The sequence below is a fragment of the Balaenoptera borealis genome (genome assembly GCF_965194805.1).
Source record: "Balaenoptera borealis genome assembly, chromosome: 15".
NCBI classification, from domain to species: Eukaryota; Metazoa; Chordata; class Mammalia; order Artiodactyla; family Balaenopteridae; genus Balaenoptera; species Balaenoptera borealis.
The window spans coordinates 27787428-27809706 of NC_138871.1; the positions used below are offsets into that span (position 1 = coordinate 27787428).

General features: G+C 38.2%; 2 protein-coding genes across 12 annotated transcripts in view; one reads left to right on the forward strand and one right to left on the reverse strand.

Moving 5' to 3' along the window:
• The window catches only part of LOC309611795 (EKC/KEOPS complex subunit TPRKB-like), a 52901-nt gene extending 31960 nt beyond the window's left edge, over positions 1 to 20941 (forward strand). For 7 of the 8 annotated variants that reach the window (XM_082356648.1, XM_082356645.1, XM_082356641.1 and 4 more), the window contains one exon: positions 13302 to 20941. In XM_082356648.1, the coding sequence (XP_082212774.1) occupies positions 13302 to 13487 (186 nt within the window). In that variant the 3' untranslated portion in view covers positions 13488 to 20941. The remainder of the gene's footprint in view (positions 1 to 13301) is intronic. The other variant, XM_082356642.1, reaches the window with a different exon arrangement.
• The window catches only part of LOC309611785 (centrosome-associated protein ALMS1-like), a 48968-nt gene that overhangs the window by 339 nt on the left and 26350 nt on the right, over positions 1 to 22279 (reverse strand). For 2 of the 4 annotated variants that reach the window (XR_014234724.1, XM_082356608.1), the window contains exons 2-6: positions 11309 to 11512; positions 10633 to 10862; positions 9394 to 9577; positions 7169 to 7232; positions 1061 to 1160 (exon numbers count right to left, since the gene is read on the reverse strand). Coding sequence is in view for 2 of the 4 variants with exons in the window: in XM_082356608.1 (XP_082212734.1) it covers positions 1061 to 1160; positions 7169 to 7232; positions 9394 to 9577; positions 10633 to 10862; positions 11309 to 11462 (732 nt within the window). In the remaining 2 variants the exon portion in view is untranslated. Of the gene's footprint in view, positions 1 to 1060; positions 1161 to 7168; positions 7233 to 9393; positions 9578 to 10632; positions 10863 to 11308; positions 11513 to 13252; positions 13365 to 22279 lie in introns of those variants that run through there. The other 2 variants (XM_082356607.1, XR_014234723.1) reach the window with 2 other exon arrangements.

A 22279-nucleotide genomic window follows, 5' to 3' on the forward strand; every position in this document is an offset into this window, starting at 1 on the left:
TAGGGAAGATGATCTGTAGTCTATTATAGTCTATACAGAAATATAATATTAATATAATCCTAATAGACTAATCCATCCATCAGTTCACAAACACACAAGCACAATAAGAGGCCTGGCCTTGTGATGCTGACACACCAGACAGGTCATGTAGTGCCTGGGGCGTCCCCACTTGAGGGAGCCCAGCCTGAGCTGCGGTATGCGCTCCAGAAGCAGCTCTCCAATCCCACATCGGTCTGGTATGAACTCGTCTCTTGCTTTCAGAGTCCTCTGGGGGTGAAGTGAGGGGGTTGGGAAAGAAATGAGAACACTGGAGGATCTGGACCTTCAGGCATCGGAGCCCATCTGCTTTCTCAAGGAATTAATTGGTAGCAAGTCCCCTGGCCTGTGAGGTTCTGGGACTTGCAGTACCACTGATTCTACTGGGGCTGTGGGCAGGAAATGGTAGTGGCTTCAAGGCTCTGAGTACCCAAACTGCCAACTTGTATGCTACACTTGGACATTTTCCAATTTATTTAAAAAGTTCTAGTGGTATATGATTCACCCATAAGGGGCATAAAACTATCATTTGGGACTCTGGATGAAAACTCATCAGTTCTGAAAGATGTGGGCATTTCCAGCATGGCATCTAAACTGACACCCAAGTATGAAATTTGGTTTCATTCCAAATGTATGCCTGGAAGGTGCCTTATTTATTTATTTATTAAACAATTTTAAAACATTAAAACAATTTGTTTTTTGGCCGTGCCGTGCGGCATGTGGGATCTTAGTTCTCTGGCCAGGGATCAAACCTGTGCCCCCTGCAGTGGAAGCATTGAGTCTTAACCACTGGACCACCACAGAAGTCCCTGGAAGATGCCTTTTTTAGATTTGCCTTTCTAGATTTTCAGATTTGAAGTCTAGTTACAGGTGCTTTTATCTTCTAAATTTTAGTAGTGGTACAATGCATTATGAGCTTAAGTTCACTCTCCAAATGTGGTTAATTCAAACAGGTCAGATGTGTTTTTCTCAATTTCTCTTTCCCCTGATAAATCTCATCAATCCTGCTCTAGGACTGACTGACCTTTTTATATAGCTGGGCTCGCAGCCGGTATGACTTATATTCCGATCTCCTCTTTTCCTCTTCTCTCTTTTTCTGTACTTCTGGAAGCTGTTCATAAACCCTTAGAAATGGCACCGATGGAAAGACAGAAAGCAGTGAGGTCACCTGACCACAGAGGCACACGATCACTCCTCCCCACATCTCCGTAAGCTCTACTGCTCTCCAGGCACTCAGTCCCTCAGACAGGCTGTGGGCCTGTTGTGTGCCCAGCTTCCTGTTAGACACTTGGACACACAGAACCCTGGCCTGGAGTGCTCATGATCCGAAAAGGGATACAGATAAAAACATAACAAAATCCTGCTAATAGTGGTTACTTATGGGAAAGAAGTGGAATAAGGGGTGGAGATGAACTTCTTTTCACTCTATATGGAAAAATGTATGGTTTCAATATAAGATAATGACTTTGTATTACTACCATATTTTTAAGCATGAAAAATAATGCAAAAGAAAATAATCATCATATCTACAAAATGCTACATAGAGTTATAGGAAAAGAAACAAAACTTATTCTGATTGAAGGAGGTCAAGGAAGACCAGAGAGGAGACTAAGCTTGAGGTAGGTCTTGAAGAATAGTTAGGAGCAGAAAGGCGAGGTGGGGGGAAGGGAGTGTTGGTAAGAATGGAGTCAAGGCTTCACGGAGAGAGTGTAGGGGAACAGGAGGGAAGCAGATGGGGTGAAGGTCTCGTAGCCATGTGAAAACCTTGGGCTCTGTCCTATCGGGGACTGGATGCCACTGATTTTAAGTAGGGAGGAACATGATCAAACATGCATTTGATAAATACACTCTAACTGGAAATAATGTAAATCTCCAACAAAAAAAGAACAGTTAAACAAATTATGGGCTATAATAAAATTATTACAAAGCATAAAATGTTTCAAATAGTTTTTATGCTATGGGAAAATGTTCACAATACAATGTTAAGCAAAATAAAGCAGGCTACAAACCTGTATATATATATATAGTATGATAAACAATCTGGGGAGAAAGAAGTGTGTTAACACAGGTCTCTGCAAAATCCCCATAGAAACAGGACTAGGGTTAGTTATGTTTAGATGGAAGAATTATGAGTGACATTTGTTTTCTTCTTTCTAATTTTTTCTATATTTTCCGAAGTTTTCTATAATCTGAAAAAAAAATCATTGCTAATGATGTAGAGGCTCTGTGGGAAAGAGATTAGAGAAGATAAAGAGCAGAAGTGGGAGAAGAGCAGTCCTCCGAGAGCGGAGGCCAAGCCCGCAGCAGGCAGTGAGGAGAATGGGCTGCGGAGCAATCGTGAAGGCGAGTCTCCGGGACGCACTAGCCGGCTGCATGTGCAGTGCGGGGTCACGGAGCTGGAGGCAATAGCTCCCCAGCTTTTCTAGCGGGTGAGTGGGTGGCCCAAGTAAGTGTGGGAGAGGAAAATGGGTAGTTCCACTTTGGACACAGTGAGGATAATCACTAACTGAAAACACAAAAGTGGAGGTCAGGAAAGAGAGCAAAGAAGAACAAACATATATTTTAAAAAGTCACTGTTGATGAAAACCACACTGAGATAGCACATCAAATCTGTTAGAATGGCTATTATCAAAAAAATAAGAGATAACAAATGCTGGTGAGGAGGCGGAGAATGTGCTCTGTTGGGGGGAATGTAAACTGGTGCAGCCACTATGGAAAACAGTGTGGAGGTTCCTCAAAACATTAAAAATAGAACTGCTGTATGATCCAGCAATCCCACTGAAGGAGATGAAATCATGATCTCAAAATGATATCTGCACCCCCACGTTCATTGCAGCACTATTTACAATAGTGAAGACATGGAAACAACATACGTGTCCATCGATGGATGAATGGATAAAGAAAATGTGATATATATATCTACATATAATGGAACATACATATAATGGAATACATATAATGGAAAATGTGACATATATACATATAATGGAATCACCATAAATAAAGAAAAAAATCCTGCCATTTGCAACAACATGTATGGACCGTGAAGGCAATGTGCTAAATGAAATAAGTCAGACAGAGAAAGACAAAACTGTATGATCTCACTTATACGTGGAATCTAAAAACATCAAACTCATAGAAACAGAGAACAGAATGGTGGTTGCCAGGAGCTGAGGGATGGGGGAGTGGAGAGATGCTGGTCAAAGAGTATAAACTTGCAGTTTTAGGATGAATAAGCTCTGGGGAGCAAATATGCAGCACAGTGACTGTAGTTAACAACACTGCATTGTATACTTGAAAGTTGCTATGACAGTAGAGCTTTAATGTTCTCACTATAACAACAACAAGAAAAATAAAATGGTAATTATGTGAGGTGAAGGATGTGCTAACTAACTTTATTGTGGTAAACATTTTGCAATACAAATGTATGTCAAATCATCACATTACATAGCTTAAACTTATACAATGTTAAATGTCAATTATATCACAGTAAAGCTGGAAAAAAAGTCACAGTTAGAGAAGGGATAACAAAGGCCATTGGAAAAAAGACGAGTTATCCCAAGGAGAACATGTGATGTGAAGAGAAAATCTGCTTGGGCCAGGAAATGTTGTATTCTAGGGCTGGAAAGCTGGGAGTCGGGCTAATCAGAGTAGCCAGAAATTGCATTTTGTAAATGGATCCTTGAAAGCAATTACTACATACTATTGGAACTGTCTGTCTGTTCATGGTCTGGAGTCAACTATCTTTCATTTGTAGTACCTAGTCCAGTGCCTGGCACATACCCAAATATATGCATTAATAAGTTAGTGAAAACACTTCTATTAAAGGACACATTGGAAGAAATGCTTCAAGTTAAGAGAGTCAGGTTCTCTCTTCTCCAAATCTTTTCTCTTACCAGAAACGTTTAAACATCTTTGGTAGAGGTAGGTGATGGGAAAAGATGATGAGTAACACAGAGATCCAGAGCTCCAAGTCCTCCACATGATACAGTTGAAGGAGTGCTGGGTGGGGAGCCTGCTGCCGGACTCTAACCCCAGCTCTGGCCCTGACTTGCTGGCAACCTCTCTCTGGGTTACAGTTTCCTAAAAGTTAAAGGTAGACTAGATGATCTTTAAGATCCCATTCAACTCTCTGATTCTCACATGGAAGTAGATGGCTTCTTTGAAAGGGGGCCATATCAGAAATAAAATGGAACAGAAGTACTCTAATGAATGTATCAATTTAAAACCTGTCTCTTCCTAGAAGATGGGTATTTAATCCACCCCTACAACTATACTTATATTTTAAAGCACAGATACCTTTCAGAAGATGCCCTACCTCTTGCAGGCGAGCTTCATAGTCCCATATAGCAAGGACTCCTCTTGCTGAGGTTAGAGTGCTATTAGCTGCCACACAATGAACACTATGTAACTGCCATTAATTAAATTTTGTGACATTCAGAATGAAGCAATAATTCTCAACGTTTTTGGACTTTCGACACCTTTATACTCCTAAAAATTGAGGGCAATTTTGGTGCATGTGGATTTTATCTATTGATACTTACTGTATTAGAAATTAAAACATTTAAAAAGAATTTAAAAAATACTTATTTCACAACCTAAGTGTCCATCAACAGATGAATGGATAAAGAAGGTGTGGTATGTATATACAATGGAATACTACTCAGCCATAAAAAGAATGAAATTCTGCCGTTTGCAACAACATGGATGGACCTAGAAGGTATTATGCTTAGTGAAACAAGTCAGACAGAGAAAGACAAATACTGTATTACATCACTGATGTGTGGAGTCCAGAAAATAAAACAAATGAATGCATATAACAAACCAGAAACAGACTCACAGATACAGAGAACAAACCACTGGTTACTAGTGGGGAGAAGGAAGGAGGGAGGGGCAAAATAGGGGTATAGGATTAGGAGATACAAACTATGTATAAAATAAATAAGCAACAAGGATATATTGTATAGCACAGGGAAATATAGCCATTAGTTTGTAATAATTTTAAATGGAGTATAACCTATAAAAATATTGAATCACTATGTTTTATGCCTGAAACTAATATAATATTGTAAGTCAACTATACTTCAATAAAAAAAAACTTGTTTCTTAATTTATTAAAAAAAATAAGCCTGTTACATGCTAACATATAAAATAAATATACTTTCCAAAACAAAAATAAGAAGAGTGGCATGTTATACATATTTTGCAAATCTCTTTAATGTCTGGTTTCATAGAAGACAGCTGAATTCTTATATTTGCTTCTGTATTAAGTTTGCTGTTATATGTTGTTCTGGTTAAAGGGTACATTAACAAAAATCCAGTTTACACACATATGTAATTGGAAAAGAAAAGAGTATTTTAATATTCTTTTCAGATAATTGCTGATTTTCTTTTTTTTTTGGCTGCTCAGCTTTCGGGATGCAGGATCTTAGTTTCCCGACCAGGGACTGAAACTGAGCCCTCAGCAGTGAAAGCGCCAAGTCTTAACCACTGGACCACCAGGGAATTCCCTGATTTTCTTGATACTATACCAAATCTTGACAAGTGGTAGTTTAAATGTTGACATATTTACTTATATAATATGAAAAATATTACAATTATTTATGTCACTGCTGATCTCATCAGAAAAGTCTTAAGTACTGGGAGATAGTCAACCTCAGAGTGGTAGACACAAGTTTTCTAGAATTCTATTCTTTGCTTGAAAGCTCAAATTTTCTCTTTGGCAATAAATACTGTCAGCTGTTTTCCTGGAGAACTGACAGATTCACTTCCTCATTTTCAAGAAAATATCTGTCATATACCCAATTTGGAATAATTAGTTTATCAGTCATTCTTTCAAGTAAAAGCTATGTTCCATGAAAAAGGTAGCTAGTTCAGCTCACTACACAAACCAAGGCTTTTCCTTGAACCAATCATCGTATCTTGATATGCAGCAGAAGTGCTTTATGTGTACTTCCATTACACTGCTGCCATGTGGCTGTGAAGAATAAAATGCCAACTAGACTAGCACAGTTTGGTCCACTGTCTCAAATAGTGCTAAGGCATCAGCAGTTTCAGTCCTCCCTTCATTACTTTTGCATCATCTGTACAAATGTCAATATAGATAAAAAGACACATAATATCCTAGTATTATTTTGAAATTTGTTTTGACCTGGCAAATCCCCTGAAAGGGTCTCAGCAGCTTCCAGAGGCCCATGGACCACACTTGGAGAACCACTTGATTAAAGCATCCCTTTGAAATACCTATAAGGAAATGGTTTACTAAATGGAGAGTAAAAAGATTTCAAGAGGAATGCTTTAATTACCTAAGATAAATTGTTTTCAAGCACTATGCCAACTATAAAACTGTTCTTATTAAAGGAAGTCTCCAGTGAACCCCTAAGAGGTAACCAACCATTAACTTAGTTATTCTATGGCAGTCTCATGAGCAATATATGCATATCTCTAATTAATTAATTGCTAATGAATGCAAAGGCACGAAATTTAAAAAGGTAAAAAATTAGTCTTTTTCCAACCTCTGTACCCCAGTCACTCAGTTCCTTGTCCCAAAGGCAACAACTATTACCAATTTTTTGTGTATCCTTCCAGAGATAGTCTATGCATGTACAAGTATATGCATCTATGTAAGCACAAATACTTTTTTATTAAAGACTATAAATGGTGGCAGTGTACACATGCTTCTGAAACTTGATTTTTTTTTTTAAGCCTAATTTACTGTGTCTTGGAAACCATTCCCCTATCTCTCATTGTACTGGATACAATTCCTAGTAAAAGGATTGCCTAGATGTAAGGTCTCAGATATTTACTTTTATTTAAAAATATTTTTTATTTATATTTGTTTCTAACAAACACAAGCCTGATTAAGGCAAGCAAATTAGTGGCGATTCTTTGTATTTTTTATATATGAGGCATCCATACCATGATCTGCTATTTTTTATTTCATTTTTAGTGCCATAAGTGAGAAACTATTTTTATAACTAATTTTCTCATAATGTATTGTTTTTGGTTTTTTTTTACCTCTCATAATGCTTTAACTAGAGCATAATGCCTTTATTCTGGGGCCAAGCTATAGCTCCTGACCATTTGGTGGCCTGATTTATATTTTTATAGTTACTTATTCTTTTGGCCTTACCATTTAGACCGCTGAATCATTTCCTTCTTTCCAACAGGCCTTTTCTTTTGGGCAGCCAGGAAGCCTAAGCAAAAGAAGAACAGGTTTTTTTAATGGATTGTGTCTTTTTTTTTTTTTAATTGAGGTATAGTTGATTTACAATATTACATAACTTTCAGGTGTACAACATAGTGATTCACAATTTTTAAAGGTTATACTCCATTTATAGTTATTATAAAATATTGGCTATACTCCCTATGCTGTACAATATGTCCTTGTAGCTTATTTATTTTATCTCTGAATCCCCTACCCCTATCTTGGCCCTCCCCCCTTCCCTCTCCCCATTGGTAACCACTAGTTTGTTCTCAATATCTGTGAGTCTATTTCTTTTTGTTATATTTACTGGTTTGTTGTATTTTTTAGATTCCACATATAAGTGATATAATACAGTATTTGTCTTTCTCTGTCTGACTTATTTCACTAAGCATAATACCCTCCAGGTTAATCCATGCTGTTGCAAGTGGCAAAATTTCATTGTTTTTTATGGCTGAGTAGCAGTGGTGTCACCCATACCAGCCCCTAAAAACTGAAGGACCTGTGACTTGATTTATCTCTCTGTTTCCATACCAGCCCCTGAGGGCTGAAGGACACTTGCCCTGATTTATCTTTGTGTTTGTTTCAAAAGTACCCGGCATTTGGCAGAGATGTTTTGCAGCTGTACTTTGAGAGATACATGCTTTGAGAGATATATAGTGGTGAACTCCCCCAAACCGGTTCTGACTTGACCATAAGAACAAGCGTGCACGGATGAAACCTGGAAGTGTCCAAAAGTTACCTTTGCTTCATTACCATGCTATGATCTCTGCTCAAAGGGGGCATTTGTACTCTGCTCGGCACAATCTGTGCCATGTGCGAAGGACCATGGAAGATTGTGCATGCCTTGGCTGCCCCCGGCTGCCCCTGAAAATCTCCACCCCTTTCCTTAAGCCCTAATGATCTATCTGCCTCCTAACCCTTAAAATCCCTTACTCTGCTCCCTTCAGGGAGAAAGTATCTTTAGAACATGAGCTCTCCTTTCTCCATTCCTTGATCAATGAATAAAGTCTATGCTCTGCTATGTTGAACCTGGTCTCATTCAATTGACATTTGTGACTCTAGGCAGAGGACCCATTGAGGGGTCCCCGACACTTAGGGGATCAGTAACGGGATAGTGTCTTAGTAAGGAAGGGTGTGTTGCTCAAGAACTGTGAGAGGGAGCTGCTAGGACTTTGCGCCCCTACCCTGAGCTGGCAGTGCTGGGTGGTGAGTAATGGCCAAGGCCAAGGCCAGGGTTAGACTGTGATGACTATGATAGCAGCCTGAGGCTTCTGAAGACACAACACTGTGGCACAGACTAGACAGTGTGCATTAAAACACTGACCAGTTTACAGGTAAGGCTGTGATGAAAGCGTTAGGTAGTACTTTATAGTTTTCACAGATTTCACATATTATTTTATTGAGATCTTACATCTAGCATAATTGTTAAGAGAACAGACTCTAGCGCCAGCCCACCGGGGTTCAAATCCCAGTTTAACAGGTGTGTAAATCTTGGGCAAGGTACTTAATCTCTCTTTGGCCCAGTTTTCTCATCTGTGAAGCAGGGATATTAACAGTATCACCTCAGAGAGGTTCTGTAAGCATTAAACAAGAACAATGTCTGGGCAAAACATAAGGGCTATATAAGTATTTATTATTATTATTATTATTATTATTATTGCTACCCTATGAGGAAGGCAAGCCTGGAATCAGCCCCAAGCCCCTCAAAACATTGTACTTTTGGAACTAACTTGCTCATGGTGACAGAGCTGGTTTTTAAAAACACCATTCTTGGGAATTCCCTGGCGGTACAGTGGTTAGGATTCTGTGCTTTCACTGCTGAGGGCCCGGGTTCAATCCCTGGTCAGGGAACTAAGATTCCACAAGCCACGTGGCGCCCCCAAAACAAAAACAAACCCAAACACCATTCTCACTGCACACTCTCATTTTTAAAGTGTAGTGACAGGGCAAGAGTAACTGGGCTTATTTGGATTGTGAAGGTGCTGAGAGCTAAATTGGGCAGGTTCTGCTGCCTAAGGAGATTTGAGTCTCAACAAGCAAAAGGTCACTTTCTGGCCTGTAACTAGCCTGGCACTGAGCGGTGCTGCCTTGCATGAAGCAGACCTTGCCCTCTCTACCAAGTAATAGGAAAGTGAACAGGAAGAGTGTACCTCTCTTAGGGAGCAGGTGCGTGGCGTCCCGGTGGCCCTGCCATCCTCGCACAGTGTTGAACAGTGCCTCCCGTTCACTCTGTAACATGTTCTGCAGCTTCCTCTCCTGGACTATAAACTTCAGGCGCTTTATCCGTTCCCCAGAGCTGGAGATGAAGTCAGGTCTGTGAAGTTGCAGTGATTCCTGAGGAGGAGAAAAAGCCCCCAACCTCACATTAATGATGTAGGCTTTTCTCCAAGGGCCTAGAAAAAACAGTACCTGCCTAACAGGTTTGGAAAGCCTGTTTGTAACTTATAGAAAATATCTAGAGTTGAAGAATTATCTAACAACTCCCTGTGCGGGAAAGCTCCAGTAGGAAAATCAGAGGGATCAAAGAAATGCCTTTGGAATAAGCCAAGAACTAAGACTGTGGCAATTACAGCTCTCCCCAGTGTTGATGGGATAAAGCTTGGCCCATTGTGCTATTTTTAATTTCCCTTCAAAGAAATACATCATTAAAAAAAAAATTTTCTGGACTTCCTTGGTGGTGCAGTGGTTAAGAATCCACCTGCCAATGCAGGGGACACAGGTTCGATCCCTGGTCTGGGAAGATCCTACAGGCCGCGGAGCCACTAAGCCCTCGTGCCACAACTACTGAAGCCTGCGCGCCTAGGGCCTGTGCTCCACAGCAAGAGAAGCCACCGTAATGAGAAGCCTGTGCACCACAAGGAAGAGTAGCCCCCGCTCGCCGTAACTAGAGGAAGCCTGCGCGCAGCAATGAAGAACCAATGCGGCCAAAAATAAAATAAATAAATAAATAAATTTACAAAACAAAACAAAAACATTTTCTTTAGCTCCCCAGGTACTTATAAAGAAGAGAGCCGGTGCCTTTAAAACCCTGTGTTAAGCAGAAATAGGAGTTATGTAAATGCAGGAACAAATATAAGGCTGACGCAAACATGAGGCCTCTACTGCACTCCATGTGCTGGTATCTGTCTACAAACCCAATGAGCAGCTACACAACATCCTCCCTTCTGTTGCCTTGCCCCCAGATACTGAGGGTGATGCACGATTTATAACGGCTAACAGTAAGGCAGCCTTTGATTAATGAGTGTGACAACAGATGAACTGTGGAGGTGCTAGAAACGAGGATCACTTGACTGCACTTCAGAAAGCCAAGTCACAGGTTTAACTCTTTTGTATCCTGCCCCTTCCTCCTCCTTAAACATATGGCTAAAATTAACTCAATGTCATTGTACCTGTAGGGTTGCTCTCACAAATGGCTTCAGTGGATCTCTGCCTGGGCCTGCTAGTGAACTGCGGCTGTCCGTGTGCTGTCCTTGCCAGTTCTGTTCCTGTAGTGGCTCCCTCCAAGGTGTGGTGTTGGTTATTGGTGCAAACCAGGAGACACCAGGGCCATGAAACTTGGGCAGGTTTTCCTTCTTAGGACCAGACTTCACATTTTCCACAGGAACAAACCATGAAACTCCTATAGGAATTATTTTTAAGAAAAAAAAAAAGATTTTTCACTTTTTTCATCAGAGACGTGCATAATATAGGCTCTCAGGGACTCAGCTGTCAGCGGCCACCAGGATGCCCTGGAGTCTGCTTAACTGCAGGTGGGACTCAGTAATTGTAGTGCTGGATGCAGTCAGCCCTCTGTATCCATGTACACGGAATCCTTGGATTCAGGGGGCAGTACTATGCCATTTTATATAAAGGACTTGAGCATCCATGGATTTTGGTATCCATGAGTGGTCCTGGAACCAATCCCCTGCAGATACGGAGGGATGACTGTACTTTGAAAATTTGCCAAGGTGGTGCTGGGGAAAGATAGGGTCAACATTAAGTCATTTAGAAACAAAGAATCTTAGCTTTGCAAAAGACTTGAAATTCACTAGTTTTTCTACTAAGAAAGCAGAATTAGAAACTGACCTTCCCAGCAGCTCTGCTTATTCTTCCTTAACTTTCTGTCCCCAAGATAATTGGTAAGGAGCCTTTTCTCTTCTATCTTTTCTTCTGACCAAGAAGTCACATCACTGTCCTCTTCTACTCTAGCCTCGCTAGAACTTGGAGTTGGGAAAGTCATTCCAACATCTCGAGTGTGTTTTCTGACACCATTCACAATCTCCAAGGTACCTAAAGGGGAAAGATCACAGCTATCTCTGGGAAGAGCCTTGAGACTTGGTTGGCAGGTATATTCAAGTCAGTAAATGAAAACTTAAAAAAAAAAAATAATCATTTATTTTCTATTCTGCAAAGAAAAGGAATTGAGAAGATCTATAATTTTCATATCTAAATCTGGTAAAATAGGGAATTCCTGGCTGTCCTGTGGTTAGGACTCCACACTTCCACTGCAGGGGGCACAGGTTCGGTCCCTGGTTGGGGAACTAAGATCCCACGTGCCGCGCAGTGTGGCAAAAATAAATAAATAAAATAAATAAATAAATAAATCTGGTAAAATATTCAAAACAATCATTGAGACACATTTTTAACAAGTATCGTTATGTAAAAATATTTGTTGAAGATAGTGCTCTGAATGAATGCAAAAGACAATGCAAGCAGAGTTGAAAAGTGATATAAACTGTTTTGGAATCATATTATTGTACTTACTACATCAAGCCTCTTCAAAGTTTTATTGTAATTTCGGTATGTGAGATTTTATATTTCCTTATTTTTTAGAACAAGTTTGAGTTGTATTTTCTCTTATTGTCATCAGAAAGTATTCTAACTATGATAGGTAATATACATGTTTTTCTTATTATGATACCTGAATAAGGAAGGGTAGTTTCACTATTACCATTAGAGTTGGATTTTTTTATTCCACTTCAGTAAATGAAAAAAATTTAAGCCTTCAAAATCGCAGGCTACTGCTTCCTCTTGGGTGGGGTGAAGGGGTATGAGGGAGAGAGAAGAAGAGAGGGAAGACGAGGGTAGAGATAGAGAGATGGAGGGTGTGTCTGTGACAGAGAGAGAGAGGGAGAAAGGGTTTTCATTTGTCAGTTTAGATATTAGAGGGAAAGAACTATTAATATGGATTCAATGGGAAAAGGATTTCAGTTCTGGTCCCAACTGAGAGAGACAGTAAGTGCTTATAGTCCTACTGGCAGTTACCCAGGTAAGGAAGAAGTTAACAGATGTAAAGACATGACTCGAAGGGAAAAATAATCAAGGGGCAAGTTTATTTCTGTGTTATAAAGTCAAAAGATATAGGAAGTCATAAAGTGAAAAGCCTCCTTCCCATTCTTGTTCTCCATTCATTAAGTTTATAACCCTGTGATTCCAGAGAATTTTTTGCACACATTCAAGCAATTCTCTTCCTCCCTTTATTTTTTAAATACATGTAGTAGCATGCTATACACTATTTTGTACCTTGCTTTTTCTTTTTAACTATATATCTTGGAGATCTTGACCTATTACTAGCAAGAGCTTCCTCATCCCATGTAGGCCTTCATTATATGGATATACAATAATTTATTTAACAATTTGGCTACTGATGGACATCTAAGTTGATTTTACTTTTCTGCTTATAATAAACAATACTCCAGTGGTTAATTCTGTACACTTGCCATTTTACACACATGCACTGTATATTTATAGGCTAAACTCCTAAAGTAAAAGTGCTGGGTCAAAGTAATTTTGATAGAAACTGCCAAATAGGGGTTGTACTCCCAACTTATATTCCTACTAGAATGTACCTATTTCCTTACAGGCTTGCCCACAAACTTACTATCAAACTTAGATTTTTGTCAATCTGATAGGTGACAAATGGCATTTAAGCATAGTTTTAATCTTCATTTCTTTTATTGTGAGGTTAAGTATCTTACCATAGTTTTAAGTGCTTCCTGTATTTCAATGGAAATGTTTAAATTAATTTACCTGCTTGTATGCCCTTATTTAACATATGTACATTTTGCTTGTTGCAAAGGGTAGAGCTCGAGCTCCAGAAACTGCTGGTAGAAGACGAAACAGAGTCAGAAGAAATATGGTCTGTCACCTGGAAAAACAAGAGATCCTGTCATCATTACCTGTAGTCAATGGCACAGTTACCCAAGGGATAAGAAAATACTATCACCAAGAGCCCTTTCTAATTCAGTTCAAACTGTTGAGATGAGGTTGCCAGGAAGCTTGTGGCGATGTGAACATGCTATTGCACACTTCGGGATGGGGAGGGGATGCTGCTGCAGTTGGACGCGGGCCTGAGCTGTTTTAAGAAGGCAGGACAGACTGGCTATGTTCCCAGGACTTGAAAAAACTCTGAAGAGGATGCGAGACAAAGATTAGCCTGGTGTGCCTTCAGAGTGAAATTCTGAGTTGACACCAGCATAAAATTTTGATGAGAGATAAAGAAGGCAGGGGATAACTAAAGAGAGTGAGTGATGAACTGCAGAGAGTGCTTTCCAATAAGATCCAACTTAGAAACTTAAAGGGTAAATGCCAAAGACCTGAGAGGCGCCATGAGAAATCCTGAATGAGTGGAATACTGCAAAAAGCACTTAAAGATTTGAGCCCAAAAGGTTGTTTTTAGCAAGTAGAGCAATAAAGGGAGTTGATGGTGGAGTGTTAGTGGATGACAAAAAGATTACCAAAATATAGTCGAACAAATATGATATAAAATAGTATTTCTTAAACTTGTTCATCAGAACAATCTCCTGAGGAAGGGTCCTAACCCAGAACAATGAATTGGAGTTTCTAGGTGAGGGCTCTGGGCATCTATATTTTGAATAAATGTCAGGTGCTTGTCTACTTAAGCACATTTGGTAGAGTAAATTGAAGCCCAAGTCAGGAAAGGAAACAGAGTATCTGCTTCCCTGAACTAGATAAACTATATTTCAGGGTCTTCAGGGAATTTGCAACAGATCCTGGAGGAGACGGGGCTGGCTAAGTTACATGTCTGGGGACAGGAAATACTTCAATTTTCAAAAAGATAAGCAATGCAAACTCTGGGGTTTAATAATGATGACCTGTAAAATTCTAGCATGGATCACAAATTTGATAATTTGCAAGCATTTGGAGGTTAAAGAAAAGATGAGAAAATTTTAGCCAAGGTTCATTAAGGCTGGCAGAACAAGCCCTGCCAGGTTAGCCTTGTTTTTCCTAGTAGACATGGTCACAACTAGATTTGAATAAAACAACAAACTTTCTCATTACATACTTGAGGGCAAGATGGAGTTATAGGGGTTGAAGGATAAGTTGGTGGAACCAGCTTTCCCATATAATGCACATCTGGGAGGGCCGAAAGGGCTGTCAAGATCCCAAATAATAACAGGAATGATAGGCCAAATCAAACAAGGGATAACTGTAAGGCCCTACGCAGCAGGCAGGAGGAATAGCAGCAACTCCGACGCAGTAGAAAAAGCTCTGAGTCGGGTGTCCAAAGACCTAAACCAGTCTCAGATCTTCCCTTTACTAGCTGTCTCCACTTGAGCAAGCCATAATCTCTGTGCCAGTTTCCCCATCTAGAAAAGGGAACACCTAAATTTCTGAAATTATAGAAATGTTACAAAGAACAAATGATTTAGATTAAAAAATGTAAAAAGCTACTAATATAAAACTATGAGACTATGATGCTGTTAAATCAGTATGTATGAAAGGGTGGTGAGGAAGATCTGACTGGCAATATACTATAATTTTTCTGCAGCTGTTTTAAAAAAAAAGAGAGAGAACACTTTATGCACTAAAATGGACTTTCAATATAGACTGTCAAGTACAAAAAACAAAGATTGCTGCCATTTTTGTGAAAAGGGAAGAAAACATATGCAGTTACTTTTTTATGTATAAAATATCTGTGAAAGAACAGAACCCAGATTGGAAAGGAAGAAGTAAAACTTTCTATTTGCAGATGACATGATGCTATCAGTAGAAAATACTAAGGAATCCGAAGTATTAGAACTAATAAATAAGTTTAGCCAGACTGCAGAATACAAGATCAACAAGATAAAAAAATCAATTGTATTTCTATATTCTAGCAATGTGCAATCTGAAAATAAAATTAAGGAAACAAAATCAGGGAATAAATTTAACAACATAAGTGCAAGGCTTGCACACTGAAAACTATAAAACATTGGTGGGAGAAATTAAAGGTTTAAATAAATCGTGAGACATTCCACATATGTAATTTAAAAATGGACAAAAGATTTGAATAGACATTTCACCAAAGAAGATATAACAGTGGCCAATAAACATATGAAAAGATGTTCAACATTATCAGTCATTAGGGAAATACAAATTAAAATCACAATGAGATACTACTTCACACCCACTAGGGTGGCTATAATAAGAAAGATGGGCAGTACTAAGTGTTGACAAGGAAGTGGAGAAACTGGAACCTTCACAAACTGCTGCTGAGAATGTAAAATGGTACAGCTACTTTGGAAAACACTTTGGCATTTTCTTAAAAGCTAAACATAAACTTACCATATGACCCAGCAATTCCAGTCCTACATATATATGCAAAAGAAATGAAAACATATGTCCACACAAAAACTTTTACAAAAATGTTCATAGCAGCATGATTCACATTATCCGAAAAAAAACCAAACAAACAAACAAACAATCCAAATGTCCAACAACTGGCAACTGGATAAACAAAATGTGGTAGAGCCATACAATGGAATACTAACCAGCAATAAAAAGGAGTACTGGTACACACTATAACAAGGATGAATCTTGAAAACATCATGCTAAGAAGCTAGATGCAAAAGACTAGATATTATATAATTCTATTTACATGAAATGTGCAGAAAAGGAAAAAGGCAGATTGGAGGTTGTCTGGGGCTGGGAATGTGGATTGATCGCAAACAGGTATAAGGGACATTTCTGGGTAACAGAAGTGTTCTAAAACTGCATTATGGTGATGATTGCACAGCTCTGTAAATTTACTAAAAATAATTGAATTGTATACTTAAAATGGATGTATTTTATGGTATGTAAATTAAACTTCTATAAAGTGTTTTAAAAATCTCTGTAAAGATATGCAAGAACAAGTCACACTGAGTAGCTCTGGAAAGGAAAGATGGGTGCCTGGGAAACGGGAGAGGGAAGACACTTTATCAAATACTCCTTTCTATATTTTTAATTTTGTACCATGTATTATCAGTTTAAGAAATGAGAATAAACAAAACAAAAACTTATAAGGAAGAGTGTGGCAATAAAGGTTTAATGGCTTTGGTGAGTTCAATAGGAGTAAAACATATGTTAGGCCATAGAAATGTTCTAGCTTACAGAAAGGAAGATGATAAATCCTCTGTCACCATCTGAAGCACAACATGCTTAGTTCAAAGGGACATGCTTAAAAACAGGATGTCAACAAATAGGCCCAGAAGCTGTCAACTTAGGAAAGGGGAGTAGAAAGGATGACCTGTGAGAAATGGTTCAAAGAGTGAAGACCTGAGGGAAAATACTTCAGGGAAGGAAGTGGGGACCTGAGAGGTAGAAGATTAGGTCTCTTTTGTGCCTTCAGAGAGCAGAACTGGAAGCAGAGCCAGGAAATCTAGTACAGGCAGATTTTGGATCTTTTTAAGTTTTAAAACCTTTGCCAGCTGGAGCCTTAGACAAATGAAACAAGTTGCCAATGAGCGGCAAGTGGGTGGTGGAGCTGTTGAAGCAGAGGCTGGAGCACCCTGTGGAGCAGAGGCAGCGGAAGTGTTGACGGTCCCTTCCGAGAACGAGTCTGAGAACCTCTGGCACTTCCAGAGGACATGGTATGCACCGCTGGGTGTAAAGCACACACGTTTACATCTGATTAAATGAGGAGCCTTGGTGTGTGTGTTTCTGCTTCTAGTTTCAATCTTTCTGATTAAGTTCATTCCTGCCTATAAAACGGTAAACATTTAAAAATAGAAAATAGTCTAAAAATAAATTCTTTCTCAACAAAATGTATCTAGTTAGCCCTCTAGAATGCTGAAAATCAAAAGGACAGACGCCAACAAGTGTTTTCAAGGATGTGGAGAAATGGGAACCTTCACACATTGCTGCTAGGAATGCAAAATGGTAACACTACTTTGCATAACAGTCTGGTAGTTCCTCAAATGGTTAAATATAGAGTTAACCATATTATCCAGAGTATATCCTTTTGTAGGCATATGCCCAAAAGAAATGTAAAGTACGTCCACACAAAAACTTGTACATGGATGTTCACAGCAGCTTTGTTAACAGTAGCCAAGCAGTGGAAGAAATGCAAATGTCCAGTAACTGATGAATAGATAAGTGAAATACGTATATTCATACAATGGAATATTATTTGGCCATAAAAAGGAAAGAATACATGTTACAATGTAGATGAACTCTGAAAATATTAAGTGAAAGAAGCCAGTCACAAAAGATCACATATTGTATGATTCCATTTACATGAAATGTCCAGAATAAAGAAATCTATAGCGACAGAAAGCAACTTAGTAACCACAGCCGGGGCAGGGGCTGGGGCAGGGGTGGGAGATTGGGAGAAATGAGTGACTGCTAATGTATATAAGGTGCTTATGGTAGGTGTTGAAAATGTCTTAAAATTAAATTGGGGTGATGGTTGCACAACTCTGTGAATATACCAAAACACACTTAACAGTACACTTTAAATAGGTGACTTTTATGGTATGTTAAAGAGCTCAAGAAAGCTATAACAATGTGTTTATTCATGTACGCAAACTGAAATACATGTCGATTATGAAGACTTATTTGGAGAAAAAAGCTGCTCGTGCTCTCTGTTCTTATATCTTCTGTTACTGAATCAGGGGTACAAGAACAATGGAAGGTGACCAACAGCGTCATTTCCATTTAACAGTGGACAGTCCGAACAAAAATGTGGGCGCTGGGTATTGTACGTTTGGTGCAGTGCTACACACACTACGGCTAGCACTAAGTGCAAACCGTCAGAACCGTGCCGTCACGCTAATTTGACTTCCACAGATTCAATCAATAACCACAATTCACAGGTCTGCACTGTGTGTGACAATTTGTGCTGAGGACCCACCATGGGATAGAACATAGAACTGTTGCTGAATTCATTTACAGATGCCGTCGGTAAACCACAACAATCCACTTTCCTTAGTCCGTGGGAGAGTCTCAGGCATTTCCTCTAATGATCTCATCATCCCTTAGCGCCTGGATGTGAATCAACCCACTCAGTTCTCTGCAACTGGGCTTACACATAAAGACTGAAGTGACTACAAGTCAACTCACATTATCAGCTACCATGGTTTAAGCTTTCTGTTGCAGAGAGTCTTAAAAGGAGATACACACTGGCTGGCTTCTTCTGTTTTAATTTCTATTATTGTGAGAGTAAACTCACCTGTTCATGCCTTATTACAACTGGGGAAAAAGTAACTGCCACCATCTCAGAGATGTTTCAGGCTTTTTGTAGTACTTTTTAGTTTAATTAAAATCTAGGTGAAATTCATTCCCGTATTCATTGATCAGACAAACCATCATAGAGACCCAGGGGAAAAAAAAAACCCTTTTCAATTAAATAATGACTTCTTATGTGGAAACTGAGCTTAGGAAAACATCTCTAATATAGGAAAAAGGCTGTATTTTCTTACATCACCTTATACAGCTACTCTTCATGTATGAAGATTGTTATTGCTAACCTTCTGCCGGCAAGGTGCCTGCTGAAAGATGCTTTTCTTTCAGAAAAATGGGTTTATGCTAATTTATTTATAACCACTAAAGTTTAGGACCAGAGATACACATTGATAAGACAGAGTCAAAATTAGAAATACAGTCGATGGCACCAAAAGACAGTCTTTTCTTGTGAAAAGTTTTTAGATATGCACAGTTCAAACTGGCAACTGGCGTTTCAGTACGAAAACTTACTAGCTCGTCTGCCCCCAAAATAACATTTTGACGTAGATTTAATTCTGAAAGGCAAGATTAGAACTTCTAAAAGCAGGAACTAAGGTGATAACTGTCTATTAGTCACCATCAGAAAATCAGAACTGGTCAATTATTTCTGCAAATATGGTAGATGATAACTCTAATATATCCTCCCCCTCAAATCAAAAATGCATTGCGCCTGCAGAATGGTCCTCAGAAAATTTCTTTTCATACATGAATGAGTAAAGATTGCGGAGACATAACGAATCTGAATAATGCCAAAATTCAAAGTATGGCCATGAGACTGTAGAGTTAAAATGTAATGGAAGTACTTGTCATTAGAACCGAGGTCAAGAAACTAACAAGATGGTAAGGTTTCCCAGATAATGGCTGGGTTTGCGTTAGAAAAGAAAGAAAATCAAGAGCTAAAGTCCTCAATTAATATACAGGAAAAACTGGAAGGTTAGCAAATGATCATTAAAATCTTGTAGAGGGTCGTAGAGCTAGATGACATAAGGCCCAAAAGATTTTCTATCAGGTTTGAAAAATTATGGTCTGGAAGTGACCTCTCACTCTCTTTTCTTCTCTGCATTCTCTGAAATCTTTCCTCTTAGCTTTAGTATTTATGAGGATTATGATCACCTTTTTTACATGGATGGCTCTAAAATCTTTATTCCACTCATGACATACTCATGAGGTCATATGTATCTATGTTTTTAGATATTTTCACTTGGATGTTTTGATCTAACTTCAAGTTTAATAAATAAAACTCCTTCATATTTCAGTCAGAATTAGTTTCCTCTTCCAATCTCTCCATTTTGATAAGGTGTTTGCATAGTATTTTAGTTGCTTTGGGTAGAAATTTCAAAAGAACCACGGCTATTAATTACCAAGTCCAAGTGATGAGAGTCCAGCTTAGTTTCTTCTCATAAATTAATTGATGAATATCACTTTCTTATTTAAAAATCTCTACTGACAATTAGCTAAACATTTGGCAATAAAATTATATCTAGACACACAAAATAAATTCCATGTGGATTAAGTGTTTAAATGCATTGCCCTCCACCCTAAAGAAGTATTAAAAAAAAAAAGAGAATACTTTTTTATAATCTTATGGTTGGGGACAACTTTCTTAGCGTGGAAAAAATAAATAAAGAAGTTGAATACACAACAATGCTATTACACTATTAATACAATATAAATAATGCTCAAGAATTAATAAGAAAAATTCTTCAGAGAAAAATGGGCAAAGGATATAAGCAGCTAATTCTCAAAACAAGAAATGTAAAGAGCAATCTCTGAAACCTAATATTTAAAAAATGCAATTTAAAGCAATGAGTTTTTTCACACATCAGAGTAGCAAATATTAAAAAGACTGATACTACCCATAGTTGGCAAAAGAATGAAGAAACACATCCTCTCATACTTTTGGTGGACATATATATTTGTACAAAATTCCTGGAGGGCACATAGTTAGAGGTGGGGAGGTCTACAGATTACTGACAGTCTCTTAAATTTCTATTATTAATGATCTACTTAGGATTTAAAACTTCTTGGTCAATTCTGTTAATTTATATTTTCTTAAAAAATCACCCATCTAATTTAGGTTTTAAAATATATCAGCCTAAAGTTGCATACAGTAATCTTTTTTTAAAAAAAATCACTTCTTTGACTGTGGTTATACCCTTCCATACTATTAGTGTTGATCCTTTTCCTCATGGTCAGAATAACCAGAGATTTGGTCTATTTTTTTTTTTTTTTTTTGAAAGAACCAGATCTTGGTTAAATCGATCAATTCTGGGGACTGATTTATAGAATGCTTATTTCAATTATTTCCTAGTTGAGTTTGTTGAACTAAAATATCATTGAAGGCTATACATTTTCCTCTCAATATAGATTTAGTCACATCCCGTAAGTTTTGGATATGTGCTTTTACTGTCATTAATGAAAAAAAATTCTATAATCTCAATTTTGAGTTCTCCTATAGCCCAAAAGTTTAGAATGTTTTAAAATGTTTATTTAAGGAAAAAGTTATAGTTGTTAAATTCCAACCTTATTGTATTGTGGTTAGAGAATATAAGCTTAGTTAGAAATGTTCTACTTTGGGGATTTATCAACATTTTGCCTAAATGTACAGTTAAATTTGTAAATATTCCATGGGCATTTGGAACAACTGTGGATGCTGTGTTTTGGGAATAAAGTTTAATATAGATACTTTAAATCAAACTTCTTAATATTGCTATTAAAATCTTCCATATCTTTTATCTGTTATATATCAAAATCTGATAAAAACAATGAAAATATCCCATTCTTGTACTTTTGTCACGTTGTATATTGTAATTAAGTCTGGATGAACATATGAATGCACTCTAGTTGAAAGCACAGCAGTAATTTTGGAAGTCTCTGAAAGACTCTTTCTTCCCTTGGAAATTACAGAGTGGAGATAGGGTAGATTCTCAAGACAAGTAACATTTAATTAGAAATGACCCCAAAACGCTACCTTTCCATGGTATAGAAACTTGTATTTCTAATCCGGAAAAACTATAAATTATTGGCAGAAAGGTGGAAGTATAGGAATTTTCATGCATTGCAGGTAGGAATATAGACTGGAAATTAATTTGGTACTAATGTAGAAAATTAAGTATACATATAGCTTATGATCCAAGATTTCCACTTCTGGGTCTGTGCAACAAAGGTAGTCTCACAAGGTCCATAAGGCAATATGGACAAGGATGTGCACTGCTGGTGTTTTGCCTTGTTGGGAATTGACGGCGACCTGGGTGTCCATTACAGGGCAAGTGCATAGGTAGATTGGTAGATGCACTCCATGGAGTACTATGCAGTGATCAGAAACCTGAATTAGACGTATGTATAGCAATGTGATGAATCTTAAAAATACAAGCTTAGTGAAAATAACAAAAGTAATGACACACCTTTTATATACATTGAAAGTACATGACAACACAGAATACATATTTTGTAAGAACTCTTGTAAGCCAAAAGATATTTACATAACAAGGCCAGTTCCGACGGGAGGACAGGAATGAGGATGGGATATGGGAATGAAATTTTAAAAAGAGAGGCCATGGATGCCTTAGG